At 34.3% G+C, this 24905-nt stretch overlaps 1 protein-coding gene and 1 long non-coding RNA gene across 10 annotated transcripts in view; one reads left to right on the plus strand and one right to left on the minus strand.

Annotated features, from left to right (window-relative positions):
- Nucleotides 1-21603, plus strand: part of LOC132921756 (uncharacterized) — an 85527-nt gene extending 63924 nt beyond the window's left edge. For 4 of the 9 annotated variants that reach the window (XR_009660944.1, XR_009660940.1, XR_009660941.1 and 1 more), the window contains 5 exons: nt 8025-8209; nt 10979-11095; nt 11169-11332; nt 19961-20140; nt 20907-21603. This is a non-coding gene — a long non-coding RNA (uncharacterized LOC132921756). Of the gene's footprint in view, nt 1-2731; nt 2867-8024; nt 8210-10978; nt 11096-11168; nt 11337-19960; nt 20141-20906 lie in introns of those variants that run through there. The other 5 variants (XR_009660939.1, XR_009660942.1, XR_009660937.1 and 2 more) reach the window with 5 other exon arrangements.
- Nucleotides 1-24592, minus strand: part of LOC132921754 (homeotic protein ultrabithorax-like) — a 238853-nt gene extending 214261 nt beyond the window's left edge. The window contains 1 exon segment of the mRNA XM_060984947.1: nt 23034-24592. Coding sequence (XP_060840930.1) covers nt 23034-23772 — 739 coding nt within the window. The 5' untranslated portion in view covers nt 23773-24592.
- Nucleotides 24593-24905: the final 313 nt, after the last annotated feature.

Raw genomic sequence — 24905 nt, forward strand, 5'->3', positions numbered from 1 at the left:
GTTATATTGCCGTGTCCGCGAGTGTGTGCCGAACAATTTGGCGTAATCTGGGCACAATACCAAAGGGGTCTCTGTCCGCTCACTCTCTCGCTCAAACTTTCTCTCTCTCTCTCTCTCTCTCTCTCACTCACTCAAAGTTTCGGCCCGTATACAGCGCGAACCGGGACACGAAACCGAGAGAATAAATCACAAGCACCTCGACTTTTCACGTCGCCCGCGAAACGCATTCCTCACTCGGTCATATATATATATGTATAAGAACCTACCACACGCGTGTCCGGACGGCTTACGCCACCATCATATATATGTACGTGTTATTATATATACCTAAGAAGGGCAAGCGCGTATATAATGTGTATACTGCAGTATATATATAATATATATATATGTGTGTGTGTGTTGTCTTACGACAGGAAACAATTTTAATTTTTCTCCTACATATATATTGGGAACTTTGTTTTTGCGGCAATAATACTTTTATTTTTTTCACCCTCGCCCGAGCTGGCGAGCTTTAAACTTTTCTTCGTTTCTCTATTATATATATATATATATGTGTGTGTGTGTTGTCCGGAGAGAAATTAGTTTCTGCACACGCACATGCACACACGCACAAATGGTCGACCGGAGGGCGGGCCGCGAAGCCATGCATCAAACCCTATATATATATATATATATATATATATATATATAAACACACACACACACGAGCGCGGAGACTTTTAACCGCGCGCGCCATACACATACACACACATACACACATACAATCATGGTATAGAGTTGCCGGTTACTGTGGCGGCGAGGGAAGAAAAAACGGACGGTTCTCTTTCTTTCTAATTGAGATGTTACCGGTGATGTATTGCCCAAAGTAATTCTCCCACCCCCAACGCGGTCGGATAGAACAAAAACGAGTTTGTAATACAAAAACCATTTTTACCATTCGATTTTCGCTAACCTCTATACACTGTACATTATAATATTTTGAAATTTAGGTACGGTCGGGGTACGAAAAAAAAGAAAAAATTAAATACAATATAACTATACGGCTAAAATCATTAGTTATCCGACTTAGACTAAATTATTTTTTAATTTAATTTTAAACGTTAGGTATCGCGGCGGGTTGGCTTAAAAATAAATATAATAAAACGCTTTACCTACGCGAATACATTATGTAAACTAACAAGTCTTCTGAAGACGTGTGACAATTTTTTTTCGACCCTTATTATTACAACGAATTTATTTTATCATTCGGGTATACTAATTTTTGCTTTTATACAGAATAATCACATAAATCACTGCTATAAAATAGACTCGGTACGTACATAGAGATGCTTGCTTACAAAATAATAGTGTACAATGTTATTACGAAACACGATTGTTCAGTATACGTTTACCTTGCCGCTGGTATCTAGCGATCGCCACATCCTATATATTGTATGCCTATAATATAATATATATTGTAGACTGCGCGGGGCGAGTGCGCATTCGTATAAACTGGTATTATTTTAGTACTTGTTAATTATTATCGCGACCTGACGAATTCTTTCGTGTTTAGGCATTATAGGCGGTCGACGGTGCCGATATAATACGACCGTCTCATTAAACGTATAATATATGTAATAAATTAATAACTATTATATAATAATAATAATATGTATAAAAGAATTAGTAGGTACATTTTTTTTATCTGAAAATTTTTTAAAATGCCTTAGGAAATAATTACCGTCTACATATGCGTATACGTACGGTATAAATATATATATATATATATATATATATATATATATATAGGTGAACTCGTTTGTAATAAACTAATAAATAATGTAATTCCATGAGCATTCGAAGAACGATTTCTTTATGTTTTAAACACTCGTATACACGAGTAAAGGGGTATATAAACGCACATCCTGATAGTTGAACCCCGTACCTATTTACGTTTATACTGTACTAATATTATATATATATTATACATCACGCACCGGAACCGTTTACGACATAGTCGATAGAGGATTGGTTTTCGGGGTGTGCCTTAAAAAAAGGTTGTGGAGTATAAATTGTTTATAGTCCGCGGGTGCACAAAAAAAATTCTTAAACGTTATTTTGATTGCAAATGACCACAGAGCATATAATAAGACGTCCTGTAGCGGCGGGAGCACATTAAAAAAATGCGAGTACAAAAAAAAGAAAAATACGAGAACAAAAATGTGTCGAAATATTTGCTACCGGATTTTAAAAATAATTTTTTTTTTTTTTGTAAAACCGATTTCACGCTACTCAAGGTCTAACGTGCGCTACTGTTTGGTTAGTCGGCCTAGTCTCCCGCGAGCAGCGGTGTTGGTGTTGGCGGTCGTCGTGGAGCGTACAGAATCGAAATCCAGGCATTGTCAACGGGTCCCGTGGTTAGGGGTACGTGTACCAGACCTACCTATAATACCTACACATAAATGAGCATATATATATATGCGTGTGCAACCCGAGTTCGCAATGTAAGCATATACATATATACACACTGCTGCAGGCACCGCGTGCAGTGGCAATGATGGCGGTGTCCCCGGGTGTCTATTGTGAGGATACGACATAGTATTATATACCTGAGGGTGTCCAAAAGACAAACAAAGGGGATGCCGAAAACGAGTTTCACCTTTGAAAACTTTCACTTTACGTTATTTATTGCCCGGCGTGCATGTGTGTATTATTATTATACACGTACAATAATGCCGATGACAGTGCACGTACCCACATATGTATGTATGTGTGTGTGTGTGTGTGTGTGTTATGGTACCTAGATCCCGAGTCGAAATGCGTCGCATTTCGTCGAACGCGTCCGCGCCGGAATCATCACCGTCGTTCAACGCCATCACCGTCGTCGGTAAGTGCAAATTTGTTTCATTTAAGTTTTCGTAAACCGTTCGCCACCAATATATACCTATTATGTAGCTATCTAAAATATTGCGTAATTCGTACGTTATGATATCACATCGAGGTGGACGCTTAAAAAAATAATTATCGCCACCACGAGTCAGTTATTATCTTTATATTATTATTATTATTATTATTATTATTGCCTCATTAACGGAAAACAAACACTATGCGGTTTAACCTCGCCAGGCTCGCGGAGTAGCGCGTACGCTTATGCATTATTATACATATAATATATTATATTGCGCGCGGCGAGATTTATTCACACATATATATATATATATATATATATATATATACGAATGTATGTGTACATGTTTGTATACACGTTATAAGAGGGTTTCTTATATTGATTTAAACGGGTCTCCTGGGCATGCTAAATATCCGTCCGGCAGCCGCTCGCCGCCGGGCCCTGCCATTTTGCCCCTTAAGGGGTGAAACCGTCCCTCTCACCATGCCGCGGTGCCGAACCTCGCCGGAAAGCGCCGCCGCCACTGCCACCCGCGCGCACATAGGTCATTCGCGTGTAATATAAATTCTCGTAAAATATACATAATATTACGCGTGTATAAAGCAACTCCGACAATATAATATTATAAGCATTTCATTCTATAATAATTATCGTTTTTTTTTTTTTGGTGTTTTTTTAATTCTTCAACGCCTGCGTTGTTCGCAATTTGTTTCACGCACGACTGTATTATGCATATCGTCGTAAATAATAACTATACTAGACTGTTTTTCTATTTCTCGATTTTATCGTTAATAGGAAGATTTTTTTCGCGTATTCCTATACTCTCATCGGTTTATAGTTTCTAAAACCATTTGTTAAGAACAAAAATCGAACAATATTTAATTAGGTACGCTATTGGTTACCGAAGCTCAACCGTCGTCACGCCGGCAAACTACCGGTTTGAAATACTCGTACGCATACATTTCCAAATATCGTATGATCACCATTTAACGAGTATATGCGATAAACGAGAGCAATTCCGTACCAGATTCGATCAAGGCGAACGAGAAAATTACATATATACATATAATTCATTGACAATCGCTAATTAATAATGTTGTGCGAATACATTTATAAAAGTTATATAAAATGCGTGAATTGCGTTGTAATTTTGCGTTATCAAAAAAAAAAAAAAAAAAAGCCCATATTTTGTTATTGTTAACGAGATAATGAACAGAAAAAACATTACATCGATGGCGCCTACACATTTTTGCTCGTTAAACCTAAATGATCTATTATTATTATAATAAATAATAAGATTACATAAATATAATATTACTATGGTATTGTACTATTATTTTAATTATTTTACATCGCATTATTATGTAGTTACATTTATGTGTCGCGTGTTCGACAGATTTAGTAGCCATCTTTATCAACGCAAACCAATCATATATTTGCGTTTTAATTATTTATAAATTATATAGTATATTTTACTTATAAATTATATAATATTATGTTTTTCTGTCGCATTATATGAAACGCTGTATATGTGTATGTGCCTAACGTGTCAAGGGAAATCAGATCGTAATTAATAATATAATTGTTATTATTGTATTAATTGTATTAATTATAAATGACGATAGTATTGTGTGATCCGAAGAAACGATATTAAATTAAATTTATTTTTTATAACTTTTTAAAAATAACGACTAGGTAGATTTATGTCTTAATAGCCGACTCACCGTTGAATGAAATATTTTATGATATTATGGTTTGGTCTGTATAAAACGTGATTTGATTTTAAACAATTACCCGATATTTTTATCAATTAGCAAACGTTTTATGATCGTTTATGCGTGAGTTAGTGTAGGTTAACATAAAAACTTCTATGCTGCGTCATTTGATAAACAGTTTTTAAAAACATGTCTAAACGGTGTATAATGTCGGTCGTAAAAATCTCAAAAAAAATATTTCAGATGAATCTCATATTACATTATATTGCTTAAAAAATATACATTTAATAAATAATGAGATCAATAGTGTCTACTTAGTTACGATGCGATAAAAAAAAAAAAAAAAAAACGTAAACCGATACTAGGTATTATTATTATTTAATTTAGATGATAATATTTAAATTACGTGTACTGTTTTTTCATCGTAATTCGACCTCCGCGGCGATGAACAACAGGAACACGAATTTCAGGAGAACGGGTCACACTGCATAATAGTCTAATATACTTTATACTAACTATTATTAATATACGTACACAAGTCGTATGTTATTGCAAGCGAGAGATTTAGGGCATAGTAAGAGGAGGTGGCAGCGGCACCGGTGGTTATCGTTGTCCGCGTGACCGTTGTCCACTCTCTTGCGTTATAATAATATATGTACCGACTCGTGTATATTATAATATATTATATTTATGCGCATATAATATCGTTTTCCTCGGAAGTCCACCGCGCGTGAACGATAAGGCTGTTTGTTCAACACCAAGTGGTCGCCGGGCACCGGAGACTTACACCATATACCGGTCAACCGGAATATAATTTGTCGATTATAATAATATATTATCTTCTACATTCGGTGTATATGCGATCGAGTAAATCCCGTTTTCCTACCGACGCGCGCGCGGTCCTCGACCCGAACGAGGTTCACGTTAAAACAACAAGGAGATACAATATTATAATAACGCTCGAAAACTTTTCGGCTGCGCGCTGCCGATTCGATGACCCGCTGCTGATGATAATTTCCATTCTTGACATTTATAAACCCAACTCTTATCGAGTTTACGGCGCCATCGCCATGTATCAGATAATACACGCGTCGTCCTGCGTGTGTCTGGGAAATGTGTGACATTTTGTGATGTATTTGAGACTGCGTATATTATACGGTTTAATTCTTATTTTATAGTATAATATCAACGAAATATTATAATATATACATGTTTGTGCGACACACACATACGCACATCGCGCGTATAATTGGGGTCACTTCCTTCCTTCCTTCCTTCCGGTCCTTCGGTCGGAACTCACGCAAGCACATACACACATACACACGTCGCTCGCACACATGGTCGGAAAAAGGTCCTCGGCCTCGGCACGTCACGTCCACCTACCTATATAAATACGACGCGTACCACAGGGTACACTCGCGCTCGCCTGTCGTTTGACCACGGAAACGGGTGTATTACATGATACATGACTGGATTACGAAAATTTTACTGCACACATTATACGAAAATGATAATTATATATACAGGATGAACTGGCTGGCGACATTTTAGGAAATATGAGAAATTCTTATATCAGTCGTGTTTTTTTTTTTTTTATCATTTTAAGAATTAATAAACTGCTAGCTGTTTGTCTCTTACATAGAATAATATAAAACTGCAGTATGTATTCTCAAAGTTAAAATAATTTTAACATATCTTACTCTTGCCGGGATATCGGCTGATTCGCGATTAAATAATCACTCTGTATTACGAGAGGGTTTTCGGCTTTTAGCGCAGCTCAAAAAACGCTCGACCGCTTACTGCAGCTGCACACACATGTTCGGCAACACAATATATATATTATTATTATTGCAATTCGTTATTCAATTCTGCCTGACACGCCGGAAAAGCGACAAATTTAAATATAATCGCACATAATCCATATTGCTGCCGTCCGACGCTCGGCCGTAATAATTATATTATATATATATAATTATAATTAATATACGCTATTTGTACGCATATTTTAACGATAACTGAGCCGCGCGCGCTCGTGAATTTGGCCGGAAATCTATTGCACGCCGAGTCCGTTTGCATACATCGTAAACCCTTTTGCGGCGTGTAAACCGTATAAATTTCTCGTTTTAAATCGATAATACGCTCGCGGTGTATTATATTAGCTTGAGCACGTATATAATATGTATTATAAATTCTAACGCTCGGCGATTATTAGGTTATTATTCTGTACATTATTCATCGTGTTTATTGGAAAATAATTGAACGATTTCACCGGCAGCGTAGTCGGCGCCTTCGAGTTAGTTTTTTTTTATTGTTTCTAGTAAATATCGAAAGCGACGAAAACTGGTCGTAACGACGACGAAGAGGTAATACCATCAAAAAATGCACTATGGTAGATTATATATTAAATGACGTGCGTACATTTCGTGACGATCTAGACGTATGCAATATAATGTAATAGTTATTTTGAAATCTTTATTCTACATACCTATACCTTCATTCTATCTATATATACCGTTGATCGATTACTGTTGAATTAATATTTATTAGGTACGCGAAAAAATACTAATATGCCGTGATATAATATATTATAAAGCACGCGGTGGCTAGTATAAAAAAAGAATCTTTTAACCATTGAAAACACTATGGGCATATAATAGTATTATATGCATTTATATTACAATCTGTGTATTAAACATATGTATTTACATTTATGTATACATATTGTATGATTACTAAAATTCTAATAAAGATAACGTCTCGAAAACTTGCCGCTGAATTCAATAACACAAAATAACCTAATAATCAACGCTCTATACAGAGTTGATTAACCTTAGATCTTTTTAATGCAATAATATTTTTTTTTCGTTAAAAGTTATTTAATAATATAAATTAAAAACGTCGTCTTTTGCAAGCGATTTTCGAACATACCTCAATTACTTATTTTCGATTAACTTCAAATGTTTATAAATAGATACTTTTGAATTTTCATCTAACATTCAAAAATATTGTTTTAACAATAATTCGTCTCCTAGCCCGAACATCTAATTATCCGTAATGTTATAAACAGGTACCACGGTTTTCAGTAACATAATATATATTATATAAGCTGTTTTAATATACACAATACACATGTATATAGGTACACACCGTATATATACCTAACTATATTAAGTATTATACATTGCATACGGCCGCGTATTGCAATACATCATGAGCGTTTAATAGTAATCTTATTTAGTTGATTTCCATGTTCCCATCACGAGAGTGTATGTAGAGTATATACACTCTCGGATATAATTTATTATAAGAAAAACACGGATTGTCTCAATCGTATATTATAATACTCGTAGTAATGTAATGTAAAATATTCGACTACACATATTATACAACTCTAATCACGTTCGTATACGTTTTTGTTTCAGAACATATTTTATACAATGCGCACCTTCGATTTAATTATCAGTGAATTTGATGGATTGCTACAGGTTTCCAATGCATATCCTACTATATGGTGGTAATTATTCCCTAGCGGTGTTATTGTATTCGTATACCTATTTGGGTTTCAGAAGCCACACGTTTCGTTATGGAGCTTGATACTAGTCACTAGGTAAGTCAATTTGTGATTAATAAAAAAATAATAAACTTATAATAATTTATCATATCAGACTTTGCTGCTATAGTCAATATTGTTGTTGATAAAAACTTTTAAATTAAAAAAAAACTGACACGAAAAATTCAAAACATATTATGACGATTTATGTTTATCTACATTCAAGCTGTTGGGTAAAATTTTTTTACAAACGTTTGAGGTCGTTATAATAATATTTATGTATTAAATAGATACCGAGAAAAATCGTTTTTTTTTTTTTAATTTTAATTACCTATCAATTTATTATAAAGCATGTTGTTATTAATTATCAACCGTCGTTATTAAACTATAGTGTAGTAGTAGTATTACTAGTATTAGTATTAGTAGTAGTAGTAGTATTATAGTATAGTATAATATTAATTTCGCGATGATTCGATAAACAGTTAATAGCGCCACATCTAAATCGGCGCTCACAAAACACATATTTATACGAATTAATTACCATGTATATATTACACTCATCGTGTATTTATCGATTTTAATGGCGCGCGCACGTATATTACGATGTTTTAACTACGTAGGTGTACCTATATCATACAGGTATATATTATAATATTATACTGCATAACTGACCATGTTTTAACACGTTCCTGTGTTTCACAAACACACACACAACGTATTTTGAACGATGCTTTTTTTGTTGTTAGATACGGTTTTTGTTTTTGTGTTGTCGACGCATCAAACTTCAAACGAAACGTGTCACCACCATTTCACGTATATAATATGACTCCCGTACTCGTAATGTTATCGTGTTATATCACACGCGGTATAACATTTAATAATATAATATGTTTGACGACCAACATAATAATGTTGACCCTTGACCAGTGATGTATACACCGAGCTTGCAATATGGCATTAAACAATCAAATGGACTTGGCCAAAATGATATACGAAAACAAAACGCATAGAATAACAGTAAAAAAAGTATATAACGAGTCGTGTGCATTTCTCGTGCACTTCATTCGGATGCATAAATACTGCAAGTATATTAATGGTATAGGTAGGTTTACTTCGTCGGCGGCAACTGGCAGCGACATAGAAGTCGGCATAACATATATATATATAAACTAACATATTAGATACACTCTATACATAACGCGCGATGGTTTATTATAACAACATTTCATTATTTGCACGCCATTTGCGAACGTTTAAAACGCCGTTTAATAATATCGGTGTATATTATAATAATAATAAGCAATTAACCGAAAGCAATAACATAAAAATGAGAAAAAAAAGAAAGAAAACGTGTAATAAATCGTTGTAGTCAAGTCGCGAGTTTAATTACTGCATAGTTGTTAGTTATTTATTTATTATTATATGAGTATACTTTTTTTTTTTTTTACATATAAATATTATTTTCCATTTTTTTCCGCTCCGAGTAACATTCCCGCCGTTCGACTGGTTTACACCGCTATGACCGCTACCACCACAACACATATATATGATAGGTATTAATATACATATAATACAGCAACAATCGTTAAACAAAGTATTTATTTATTATTATTATTATTATTGTTTCTTTTTTTCTCCGTTTTGTACTCGGAACCCCGTCACACGATTCATACTTGACGGACGTTGTGGGAATTTTATTTCCTTTTTTACCCTATTAGCGAACGTACACCGCCGCCGCCGTCGTGGTTATGGAAACGGATTTATGGCCGGACTCCAAAAGAGGATTGCGGCGATACGCATTGGAAAACTTGCGAAAGCGCATATGTAGGGTATTTATAAACGTGTGAGTGTGTGTATGCGTGTGTGTTTGTGGTTTATATTTCGGGAAAGGGTGATCAATAAATCCTACAATTGTATATGTGAACGAACGGGCGCGCGCGTTTTGTGGGCTCCATGTATAACACGACCTGTTGGGGATTCGAAACGAGACATTTTTAGGTGCGCCTCGTGCAAGTGAATATTATATAAGTACGTTACGTCATATTTTATCCATACGGTCTAAGGCCAAGTCGGTATTGTTAATCGCGTTTTTCCAATATATATATATATATTATAACTAAGGCACTTATAAGTATCTACGAGTGACCCTGTAAAACGAGCCACTGACGACGACGACGACGATTGCACCCATAACGTGTACAGCATTCGTATGTGTACTCGGCAGGATAAAATTAAAATGTTTAACGAAATCGCAACTATTTGCTTGTGTGTGTGTGTGAATGTGTATGTGTCTGTCGGAGAGAGTGAGAGAGGTTGCGCGAGCCTGTGCGCATGTGTGTATTAGATGCCTATGGCCGCAAACCGAGTAGAGACCGCTTTGTTATTTCGTATACCATATTATATATATAGACGCGCGACGGGACGTTTGCCTATAAAACATATCATATATCATAACGTAATATATTGTAAATCGAAAATATCTATTTTACATGGTCCCGCGGCCATCGTCGTGTACATATATGTTTTTACCGTAGGTTTATTATGAACCGTAAATTATACGTCCGAAAAGCGTTTTGTTTTATGAATATAGATATTCAACCTATACTATTATTTGAATATGATATAACAATAATGACAAACGGCTAACACGATAATGCTATGCAGCTTGTTAAAAAATGATTATAAACATTTTTGACAGAGTGCGCTGTTACCCATCCAAAGTTATTTAAATTATATTACACGCCTTTGTCATAAAATAAATAAATTGAGTTCCGTATAATTATTTCAAATATTTTAATACCTATAATCTATATTATGTGATTTCAGATTTGTCAAGTAAACGTTCGGGAATCCTGCAGAACACCGAATACATTAATACATATATGAATAACAATACATAAGTATTATATATGATCGTGCTCGTCTAACGGCAGAGCCACAGTGGTAAATTAACAGTTTATATATACGAACATAATTCATCAAATTCAATTTAATTATTTCCTTAATTATTTTTCAGGTCGTTTATACAGTCATACTATAGTTTTTGATGTGTGGCTACTTTGTTAATTTCATTTTTTTTTATTTAATGAATTGTTATACGCTCTCAACATATTTGCATAAAACAATGGAGTTATTAAAACTAAATTCAAACGTAGCTGTGAACATTATACACATTTAAACGTAGGTATATAATTCAGCTTCATAATGTTTGTAATTCAGTTATAAACAAAAATCGATTAAAAATAATAAATGGGCACCTCCCGTTCATACGTGTAGTGTGTATATACATATATATGTGCGTAAATTTTAGAAAGATATTTTATGCAAATGCATGTTATGATAAGCTATTAAACCCTTTGGCGATGTTGTTTAAACGTACAATCTATTTATTATTTTCCACTGCGATGACGTATAGTGATCTATTGTACAACTGATGTGGTCTATACCGAAAAAAAAATATGAAAACTGTGTTAGTGACGTTAGTGTAACCTTAGATAACTGATTAAAAGGCCATTATATATTCTTTCCGGCGTACATAAATTTAATGAAACATAAAAATTAAATTAAAATATACGCAAAGATTTAATCGAGGAACTACCTGCGTATAGAAATAATTATTGTTTGGTAAATCGCCTCAGAAGACTAAATTAATATTATATAAATATATTAGGATTTTGTAGATCTATTAGTTTTTCACGATTATACAGAATTACATGGTCTGATGGCATGAGCTAATATGGTATAATTTATTTTCGTAAGTAAATTAAACCGCAGTGTATACTACCACATTAAAGGAGTAGGTATTATAATGTATTATTGTATCAGCGACAACCTTTTAAAATATCTAAACGCTTCTTTTAGAATTTTAGATACAAACGCGTACGACATACGCTGTGTCGTGTATTCATTGTCGACGAGTTGGCCGAGTGTGTCGTGTAAAATAAAAAAAAATTCATCCAAGGTTTTGCTCGTTGAGGAAGGTTGTGTATTTTTAATGGGCGTCATCTGTCGTCGATCTAATATAATAACTATAATAATACGATTGTTAATACGTGTGTATAATATAATATATAATATCAGGTCGTTTTAAATCGATCTCGCGGCCGCCATATTTCACCGGTTACTACCTCGTGGTGTATGTGTATATATATATATTCGTTACACTTATAGCTGCTACTGCACCTGTACCGCGATGGTCGCTCGTCTATACTATACAATATCATAATGATATCTTATGTATATAATATGCAGGCAGCGCGAATTATACTTCACACACGCGCGCGCGGGTATAATGTGCAAATTTGCATATCGTTTTACGAACACGTAAATGTACGATATATTAATTTATAAAGAGATAGGTACTATAATAGTAATAATAATAATAATACTATTGCGGTTTAACTACTACAACATCAACGACTAATACGACTACCGAATTACGCGGCGTACGTGTATTACACTCGTATAATAAGTACATTATAGGTATACTAATGTATATAAATGAGCGGCGACCGTAGTTCCGTGACGCGGAGAACCGACTGGTATAATAAAAATAATAAAAATGTCGAATAATGACGGTATAAACTTAAAAATAAAAAATAAACACGTATAGCGAGTAGGCGCTTGTCGGACGATTATCGTCGCGCGCCGTCACGGGGGCTCCGTTAACAGCTAATAAAAGTCCGCGCGTCGTCGGATTCCGTTTTTATGCGCGGGCGCTCTCGTCTCTCCTATCTATACCTATACTGTAATAATATAATACCTAGTATTTTATTGCCCGGACGGGTTTTATTTTTGTTTTTTTTTTTCTGAAAATCTGATTCGTTTTAAATTTATTGTCGGCGGCGTCTATACTATAGCGATCGCGCGATATTATCGTTACTGCGCCGTGTACCTACCTATATTATTACGTGTAGAGATGATGAGATGCGCGACCGCTGCACAGCATCCGTAAATAATATATCGACATTCTACATGATCTCGCGGCGACGACGACCGTGCCACGCGAACGCGTCATCTGTCGGACAAAAACTGTGATTCTTTCGCGTTTTTAGTTTTTACTCTCTCTCCCTAACCGGTCGTCGGCCATTACCGATTTATAGTATTTCGTTTAATACGTATTACGCATAACACACACACACACACACATATAAATATAACGCTTGTGGTAAGGGGGTGGTTGAAAACGCGTTACGACCCTCTGGGTAATGGCCCGGCAATTGGGTCAGCCGTTGACCTTGGCATACGTGCACACGCAACACAGCTGATCGCGCCCACAATGGATGATCGTCATAACATTATCATATTATTACTTTATATATCGTTGTAACAGTCTTCGGTTAAATAACATCATTACACGTCGTCGTACGATACACCTGATGATCGCAGACCTGTCGGAAGAACTCGTGAAATCGCTTTCGGTCCCACTAGGTCAGACATCGTTTGGCAAGTAAAAAACGGTGATCTCTGTGTACATAAGATGGCCACATTTAAGCAGAGTTCAAGAAAAATTACCAAAAAAAGCAAGAATCACCCGACAATTTTCGTTCCCGGCTAGAATCACGGCATAAATTTAATATTTAAATATAACTGAGTTCTGTTATGGTTGTCGTTTTTATTCGATAACTTCGGCGCTAACACAATAAGAAAATCAAATGTTAAGTCTGCAAACATAGTGCAGTAATTAAAAGGATATATTATAGTATCTATGTAATTTATGGAAACGAACATTTCATCTTCGATTGATAAATTAAGAATTTTGTAGGACGCGAAGACAAAATAAGTTTACGAGGGGTAAAAATTGTAATTAATATTTATATACATCCGAGTACATATAGACTCATTTTAACCGTCAGTCGTTTTCTATCGAGATATCACGACGAAAACGTTGGACCTATAAATATTCGTGTCAAACAGTCATTAACGCGTGTACACTGTATTATATAATATATTATACTTGTATATTATATATATTGTTAGCGTCTGCTTATTTTCGTATATCGGTCTAGACTCAATCTCGTCGCGTCGTACAACTATAATTTATAAGACCCCGGCAATAATATAGGTATATAAGCGATATACTTACACATATATATATATATATATATATTACGCACGAGCAGTTTTAAAACGTATAATTATATAGCCGTGTACACAATGTGAACGTAGTTACTTAAAATATTTCATATAAATGTATTGTTTTAACAATTTTGAATTTTTAAACAATTATTAATTCATTACGCCATATTTTGTGTTATAATATATAGTCTAGACACACGGATTATATTATATTACTTACGAGCTCAGAAATATTTCCATATGGAATACACGCGAATTACAGTCAAAAGTTAATATTGAAATCGTTTGCGTTCAAGACAAAAAATGTATTTTGTATAATATGTGCAGCGTGCGCAGCACACAACCAAAGTGGTAAAAACGAAAAGTCGACTCAATTTTTTAATAATTTTACTTTTACACACACATATATATATATACACACACTTATGTATTTGTACTCATTGTATTTGAATGTACCCACGACAAACATGCAAATTTATAATATTAGACTTCCTACAATATATGATCTATATATATATATTAGGTATAGTTGGAGCAGTACGGCGTAAACGCGCATGTCTGTGTATTTCATTAATAGCAATATTTTATTAATATAATATGCGCAATTAATAATGGTGTTTATGAATAATCGCGGAAAGTATTTCATGTAGGTACCTAAACGAATACCTAATGTTTCTTTTTACGTACCAACGTCCGACTATATTATAAACTTTGCACTCGTATAAACAGTAGTAATTTGTAACGTAAATACCTATTGCCTATATTGGACAAAGTTCTCACATCCCCACGCGGTATAATTTTAATAGAAAAAAACTCGCTAATAATCTATTATACTTCCATTCCCAGTCGTATATGAACACGGTTCCTACAAATACGCAATAATTATACGTTTCAGTATTTAAAAATAATAAGTAGGTACCTATTGAAAATAAATCGTTTTTATATTAAAGTATATATATAACGGAATAAGATTGCTGTTTTAGATGATGAAAAAAAAAGATTTTTAAATCAATTAATTTATACGAGTCAATTGTGTCTTGATATACGTAACACACATTAGAACTAGAAATCGTCATTAAGATTTAACAATATTCGTAACTTCTGTATAAGTTTTAAATTTACCAATCGTTCACGAACGAATATTATAAATTCGCGAGGACGAGATGAAAAAGTTTCTATTATTATTGGGATAGTATAAAAACGGTCTGTATGGTGATACCGGTGTTACTGTGTTAGTATAATATGTTCTAGACGAATAAACGCTTTTTTTCAAGAGGTGTATAAACGCGCGTGTTTAAATAATAAAAGTAAACCCGTCGTTAAATATTATGATTATAGTTAAAAAAAAAAAAAAAACTATTTCAGTTTATTCTGACCGTGTATAAACCGCCGTTAGGTAGGTACCTACATTCAATGCTTGTGTATTATGTAACAGTTTTGCCTTCGTCGGAATCTCCGGGGATGATATTCGAGTATATCATATTATAATAAATGTATAATGTAACACCCACTTGTGCTTTAAAAGTATCATTAAAACATTAATATTTTTTTAAATAATTAAAATAGTATTTACGCAAAAGTAGGTATATTATATTTATTATTTTATCATTGTTCCGCTTCGAAATGTTTACGATTGTGATACAATGGTTTTATAAATCTTTTATAACATAAAGGACAATGATTTAATTATTTTCAAATGGTTATTGATTATGTTATTATATATTATATTTTTATTCTTATAAATTTTTATCGGTTCTTATTGCCTTATTGTAAGTTATTATCTAAATGTGTAGGATAATATCCTTCGATCAATCACTTTTAATAACATTTTAAAGTTATACCTAAAGTAACTGGAACAATTGGTATTGTCGATAACATATAACGTTATTTTTGACCTGATCTCTGTTTTGTGTTACAAAATGATTACTATTTTATACTAATCCATCGAAGAGACATTATAGCGTCATATCAGTAAGTGATGATTTATAGACGATAATATTGTATACTCGATGAGGAGATTTGAGCTTGAGACTAAAGTATTGTGCGGATCCTCTGATATAAAACTGAGACAGTTTCATATTCATTGTCTCGATATTTAGGTTGGGTTTATTTTTAAAGTGATTATATAGATATATAACCTATAGAGATAACGTGAACTGTATATATATATTGATTGAAAGGCTTATATCGTTTCGGCATTTGACAGTTTGGCAGCATCCCAGATAATTTATTTATATTTTGATAAGTAGCACTTAAATAACTATGGTAAAAATATTTCCATACTTTTACAACCAAAATATTATATATAAAATTACAGTTTTAAATTTAATCTATTACAACTTTTATGTGTAAAAAGATATCAACATAAGCTATTAACCAGAATTATAATATATAATAATATTAAGAAAATCATGTTATGTGTTTTGAATACGATAATTGTAGTATAGGTATACCGTTACAATGAATTAAAAGCCACGTATTTATCGGTGAAGGTAATAATATTAATGCCCTATAACATGTATTACGAGCCAGGCAGGGGATAACAATTATTTTTTAACTCACATACCTACCAGAGGTTCCAGGATCTGAATAAGTAAAGCAAAGGAAAATATTGTAAAACTATTCCGAAATAATTGAAGGTCTTGCGTCGAAAAAAGATCATTCTGTACATTATACACATTATACACGTACACGGAATACGATGATTATCATTATAACGTTCGTTGACACGGCTATATTTACATGCTACACGTTTTTAACCGAACGATATATATTATTATAATATAGGTAAACAGGACCGCGGGGAAAAGCGCGAGTTTTAATTTGTTGGTAAATCATAATCGTTCCCTAAACGCGTATTTGTATAACACACACACACCCAATCGCTGTATGTTATACATACGATGTCGACTATTTACATAAAGTAGCCGCGAAACACATACAATAGGTAATAAGTATATAATAACAGTAATCACCGTGTTGCGCGAATTCGTCACTAATCAAAATGCATATTATAATCGTATTCGTACAATATATTATAATAATATCGCGATGTAATATTTTATTATAATGGCGTTAACCGCTGTAAATATTACCAAACACACACACACACGCGCGCGCGCGCGACAGAATTGCACGGTAATTTGTTATGAACCGCCATAATCAATACATCGTATATAATAATAATAATAATAATATGCGTACCTATACATTATAATATGATGTACCTACACATACGTTTATAAACTGTAATTTACATTTAATATATACCTATCTACGAGACACTATAGGTCTATATTTGCGGGCGCTGCAGACGGACGAATCGAATTGTAAACACCTCAAACGCGGTCGTTATATTATACAATATATGTAGGCTTAAGAGATACCGCGGTACCATATTATATTATTATATACACCGTTGTAAGTCATAATACGTCGTGTGTGCGATGCATATATATTTATTCCGTCAGCATTATTATATAGCTCGTTGTTTCATTATACAAGTGGTGATGCGTCTGTGCGTCTCGGAATAGATATTTAAAAATATATATATAATAATATCTAGCGCTGCAATCTCGTCGTGTAAAATAATATGTATACGAGACCGCGGTAGTCCACGTGCGCGATAGTCGTGATGATGTGTTATGAAGACGCAATATTATGCGTTTCGTATTATTATTGCAGCAGTAGCTGGACTCGTATTTTTATAGCCACGTTGTTTAGAGCGTAATGGTTGTCCGGTCATGTAGCGATATATACCGGCGATATCGGACTCACGGGGTGTCGGTGACGTTTTCATTGTTTTTTATTTTTTCAACTTTTATGGTATCAAGTAAAACGAGGTACGTGTAAAACAAAAACAAAATGTACACCGAATAAACAAATTATCGATTTTATGATTTAGAAATTACCACTTTGAAATGTTGGTATTTTTTTGTTATTTTTTTTTTTTTTAATGTTACTCGAGCTATGGAATTCGTATTATACCTATATTAGGTTGAATTTGTTCAGAATACATTTGCGGATGTAGTTTTCTCTAATGACTTTAATTAAAAATTGTATTTTTCAGTGTTTTTTTTTTCAATTTCAAGGTTAGACTGTTGCACTTTTTAAAATTTAAATCATGCCAATGCATTTTTACTTTACAATTTTCTTTATATTGTTTTGTTTTTTATAATTATTGTTACACCTATACTTATTATGATAATATTACTATGCGTCTATGCATATTTGCAAGTATAAATGCAATTTGCCACAACTTTAGAATTTTATATTAGGTTTATTATAAATAATATTATGTTTTCAAATAGCTATTTTTGTCTAATTGCGGACGATACACAACTCCAGTAAAATATTTTAATGTATTATTATTATTGTTAAAAATATTATATACTCTGGCACACACGTTAAACGTTTGATGTTCACTGCGTATGTTTTCACGCGGAACACACTAATAGTGTTTAGAATGTGTTTCTAAAATTGCGCGCGAAAAAAATGTTTATAACCTGCGTGACCTGACCACACACACACACACACAAACACATATAATTCTAGATTACCGGTGGAAAATTCTATCAGTATATTATATTATTTGAACTCTCTACCACCACTACAAGTATGTATTTAAAGGAGGTAAATAGATATTTTTATTTTTTTATTCTAAATTTTAGATATCGTGTTAAACTCTGTATAGATGCTTTCTAAAAAAAAAAAAATTGCTACGCTGGAAGAGATGATATTATTATATTTAACAATATAATAATTCGATCATACGTAGGTAAATCGTATATTATTTTTCTTTATTTAGTGATATAATATGTATACAGTTCCTAATACCACTTTGTATTCGTTTTCTTGTGTATTAAAAACATAATACGAAAAAAAGAAATTGAAAAAAATATACATATTATGATATGGATATAGCTTCAGTGATGTATAAGGTCGCTTGAAATGTTATCAAGTGACGATAATTATTCGTTCCTCCGTGTTCATTATAATAATATATATATTATATTATATAGGCTTAATGTTGCAGTATATTATAAACTTGTATTATTTTATAATATTATACACATAGTTTATTCGTTTGTTTGAAGTACAATTAAACAGCCGTGTGGTAAAGTTATCAGTGTGGAAATTTAGATAACAAATATATATATAAATATTGGTTCGTCAATTTCAATTACGAGCGCGTGCATAATTATTTATATTAACCGTATCGTATACGCCTAGGGTGATTAAAAGTACTTAGATGAAATAGGGCCGCATTACAATGTTATTATGCTCTGTAATCGTATACCTATATATACACATGAATATAATATAAAACACATCGAAGGCATCATTATTATATTGTTATATTATAAATTATAATATAACAACTCTTCAACTCTTTAAAAAAAAAAAACTGTCTAAATTCCGTTATCATTACATAACATCGTACATACCATGACACACAGATAATACATTATTAATGTATAATACATTGATGTATATTATTGCATATTATCTTATATACGCGCACTCTAACGAACAGACGATAAAATAACAAGGCGGTATGTCGTAAAGTCGACAGTCATACTTGAGTATAAATGTGTTAAAAATGAATCATTTTTTGGTAAAAAAAAAATCAATTGATACCCTCATATTGGATGACTGTAGCCGAGTTTTTATTTTTCGAATTTCTAAAAAAAAAAAAAAAAACTATATATTGATTGTTATAACGCGTAGGTACTGCAGTAAACGGAATGAAGACTTCTGTCGGAAAAGTTTATTAGGAAATCGCACCCCCATTGATCAGCGAGTACGAGCAGTTAACGGGACGAAATCGAAAGCCCCGTAAAATATGCGCGGAACCTACAACCCCAAATTGACAACTTCCGTAATATATACCAACATCTTTATATACAGGTATTGTCATTGTTATTTATATATAAATATACGATAAAGGCATAACTGGTACCCTTATAATATATGCATTGATATTCGCAATATATAAGCATTGTAGGCCAATAATTATATAGATTTTAAAGCCTTAACAGACAATAATAATAAAAAAATATCGACATAAATATTAAAATAATATATTTAAACACCACTATCGAGTGGATGAAATCTTTTTTTCGCGCCACTCGCGATTCCTTATACCTAACCGACTCTGCAGCCTGTACGATTATAATTATATTATACGTGTCTACTATACCTACCTATAAGATACGTACGATGTTATATTATTTATTACGGCGTCCTGTATACATACGGGGGCTAAATCGCACATTGATTACACCGTGAACGAATTCCCCCTTCCCCCCATCAAAGCGAAGCGTGTGCCTACGCCACCCGACGATTTATACACACACACACACACACACACACACTTAAATCAATGACCTTTTAAATAACTGTGCACACTGCACGCAGCATATAACATATATATTACAATACACACGCATTATTATATTGTTGTAACGCGTACGCGTGTGTATAAATAAAGTAGGAAAGTATTCCATATAATGTAGGTATAATAACAAAATAATATCGTATATATCGTATACGTAAGTGTATGCTAACTATAGGTGTACACATCGGGCAATTTTTTTTTTATTTTATTTTTAAATATGCGTGTTTTACTCAATATATATATATATATATTTATATATGTACGACATTGTTGCAGGGTCATCTCGCGGATACACACGACGACGACGTTTTACTCGCGAATCTTTTCCATATACTGCGTGCGCTCTCAAAAACGTGTACGGTGTACCTATAGATGGGTATTATTATACGCGTGCATAAATGTATAACGTATATTATATATAATATATTTTATAAACATCAGGTATATGTATACCGATGTATGTATGTATGTATGTATAATAATATAATACAGAATGTACCTGCAGCAGCCTACGCGTATGTACGACTCGGAAAATACTGCAGCTCAGATTACAATCGCGGGTAATCAGCAATCGTATTAACTGTGTTGCTAATAATATAATATTATGTATGTATGCACATCGTATAAACTATACGTATACTCATTTATTGTGGTTCACGCGTGTAGTTTAGTTTTTTTTACGTCTAATTAGCGATCGCATTTTTTTTTTTTTTTTGTTCAAGCCAAACACTCCACTGGAGAAATGAACATACTCGACAACATCAAATGGACTAAACGATGATAATTATTAAATACGATACAGAATTACAGAATAACATGCGTGCTGCACTGAATCAAAAAAAATTATATTATATTATATACCTATTTGACGTGTGTACCTAATGTTTAATACTTTATTTAATTTACATTAAACGCTTTGTTGTACCGCATACATCAACATAATAAACCTATTAATATATTGTACAAATACAAATTTGTATTGAGTAAAATAATTTATACTCGTGTATATCGTGTAGAGATATATACATCTATCCAAGTGTCTAATTAAAATGTATTTTTTACATAATTAGTAATTAAGATTACAAGACCGTTGTATATTTATAGATATTAGATATATAATATGTATGATGCTACGCGGGCAATAATTGAATCGAATACACCATAATATATATATATGGTCTGTATTTGTGGTTAAATTAATTATTGTCCGATTTACCGTTGAAAGGAAATCTATAGCAATCAGTTGTTTATGATAAATAAATATATGTATATATAACCAAGTCAGGATATGAATACTAAATTATAATCATCAATCAATATTTTTTAACTCGCCGAATATCTACCTTAGTGAAAATTATCAATTTAATATTGTATATATAATTTAATGAATTCATAATAAACATCATAATCGCATATAAAGATTATAAGAAACACTCAAAAAATTAAACTGTATAAATTATAATATTTGATCGATGCAAGTATAATAATAATAATATAAACTATAATGTATAGATTATAATATATGTATACATAATCTACATTATTTAATAACGTTGTTTTATTTCTTGAATAATTATGTTTGATATAAAATATGTATGATTAATTAAGTGACAAGAGGTAAAACATCTTTTAAAGTTGTATAAAAATATATTTCTTTTTAATATTTTTTAATGTCATACTATATCCGACAATCAAAGTTTTTATCGTCGATTAACATAACTATTTATTCGTCCTTATATAAAATTAATTATATGGCCAATAAATATAATATCGAAAGTTATTATTGAAATTTGTGCTCGAAATTAAAAGAAAAATCCAGTTAGAAGTGTGTGATTGAAATATTATATAGAAATACAGTCAGCAATTTAATGATGAAAATATTTGAAACTATATAATTTTGCCGCGACTTCAAAAAAATATTAAAATGCGTAAAAAACACTAAATCGCTACCGGACATTTTTAGAGCGTTGTTAGGGTGCAGATATAGTCTAATTATAGCCCTGCGTAAATATTATTTTAATAAAACAGTACTTTGTTCCCCTATACCTACTACTTTAGTGTTACAGTTTTTTTTTTCATTATACTATTTAGCATAGTTATAATTATGTAACGATAATTATGATGCGATTTTTTTTTTTATATATGTAATTACACGAATATAAAAAAAATCTAGATATACCTATATAAGTAATACATTTTGTTCTCGTGGCATGCACTATTGGCGATTATAGAAGTATATATAATAATGCGTCGTATATACAATATAATTATAAATATTCATATATTATACATATTATATTTATATATACGCCTCATTATTTTATACACGGAAATAGCGGGAAGAAAATTTAAGCGAGTGAAAGATAATATTTAATTAAAAAATACTCTTTTTCGTGTCTGTACCTAGAGACTGACCTGCAATGGCCATCCACGGGTAGAACGTGTGGTTGTTCTGTTGCTGGTTGAGCTGCAGGGCCTGTTGCTGGTGACCATTGTTGTTGATGCCGGTGCATGTGTTCCACGAGGCGGACAGCGAGCCGGCCGAGTTGCGTGCCGAGTTCGGGCTGGCGCCGGCGCCGTCCAGGCCGGACACGCTGTTGCCGGACCCGTAGCCGACGCGAGATTCGGGCGTGCACACGTTGGGCCGGAGCAGCGACCCGTTGGCGGCCGCGGACGCCGCGTTGCCGGGCCACACTACGTCCTTGGGCGACGACGCGTAACCGTTCTGGTGGGCCGCGGCCGCGGCGTCCGATTTGCCGACGCAGGGCTCGGTCTTCGTGTAGTTGAGGCCGGCCGCGGCCACGGCGGCCGCTGAAGACTGATCGCTGCCGCCGCCGGAGCCGCCCCCGCCGCCGCCACCACCGCCACCGCCGCCGACGCCACCGCCGCCGCCGCCGCTGGAGCCGTAGAGCTTGCACGCGGCCGCGGCCACGGACGCGTCGTACGGGCTGTCCTGCGGGGCCCTGGACTGCGATAGCCCGTGATGGTGATGATGCTGCGATGACGCGTACGGCGACATGCCCAGGCCGATGGGAAAGCGGTACGCGGCCGCCACGGCGTTCTGGTCGTGGTGGTGTGCCGACGACGACTGGTGATGGTGATGTCCACCGTAGAAACCGCTCTGTTCGAAATACGAATTCATCTTGCGGCGAAGACTGTTAATTTAAATATTTTTTTTTCCGTTTGCAATTTTCGTCCGCTCACACGGGCGAGAGGTAAGACGAATTTTTTTCGTCCGACACTCAGAGAATTATATTATTTTCTTATATTATATCAGCAGTCAACGGTGATGATGATATACATTTACGGACATATACGATTATGATGTTTCGTCAAGATCGCATAGCTCGCGGGTCGGTGCAGGCGTACAAACAATATTGCACACATACGCTGACAAATCCACACTCACGCTTGCACGGGCGCACACACAAACACACAAACACACACACTCACTACGAAAACACTTTTTGTCGGCTTTACGAACCGTTTAATTTGTCGTAAAAAGGGTCATCTCGCTGTCGTCGTCGTATATCCAGACGGGTCGTAAAACTCGCACGCGCGCCCGCGGTTTTTACGAGCAGAGTATAAAATTTTTAACGACGACCGATGATGATGTATATATATATATATATATATGTATATATGTGTATGCCGCGCGAATTGATAATAAAAACGCGGAAAAGAAACCGAACCGTGGTCAGCGAACACTTGAGAAAAACGAAAAAAAAATTAATTTACGAATTTTCCGAAATGTATATTAATGCACGTGAGTAGAGTAAGTCGGTATTTCGGCACGGGGAGGGACGACGGACTCGACGATCCGCGATTTTCGGTTTTAACGATATTATACAATATTATTATTATTATTATTGTTATTATTATTATTTTCGTCCGTGTATGCGCTTTAAGTGGTTATGACGACTTAACGACGGGACAATCAGATCGTCACTGGCGCGCACACACGAACGTGCCATGTGACTCGGGCCGCGAGCGCTCGAAAAAGCCCCCCACCACCGCGAAGGCCGCCGCCGCGTACACGCCGCCGCCGCCTCGCGGGGATCTCCCGTTTTCGTCGCCCGTTCGCTTTTTGTTGCGCCATTCGAGAGAAACGGGTTGCAGTGTGGCGCGCGGCAAGAGAGCACGGCGCGCCGACGGTGGTGTGGTGGGTCGGCGGCGGGCGGGGGGAAGAGCGCCGCGGAAAGACCCATTAAAACGGAATCGGCGAGAGCCTTCGTCGCGCGGGGCGGGGTGGTGGGAGCCGGGCCAATAGCCGTT

This window comes from Rhopalosiphum padi, chromosome 2 (genome assembly GCF_020882245.1).
Source record: "Rhopalosiphum padi isolate XX-2018 chromosome 2, ASM2088224v1, whole genome shotgun sequence".
Taxonomy (NCBI): domain Eukaryota; kingdom Metazoa; phylum Arthropoda; class Insecta; order Hemiptera; family Aphididae; genus Rhopalosiphum; species Rhopalosiphum padi.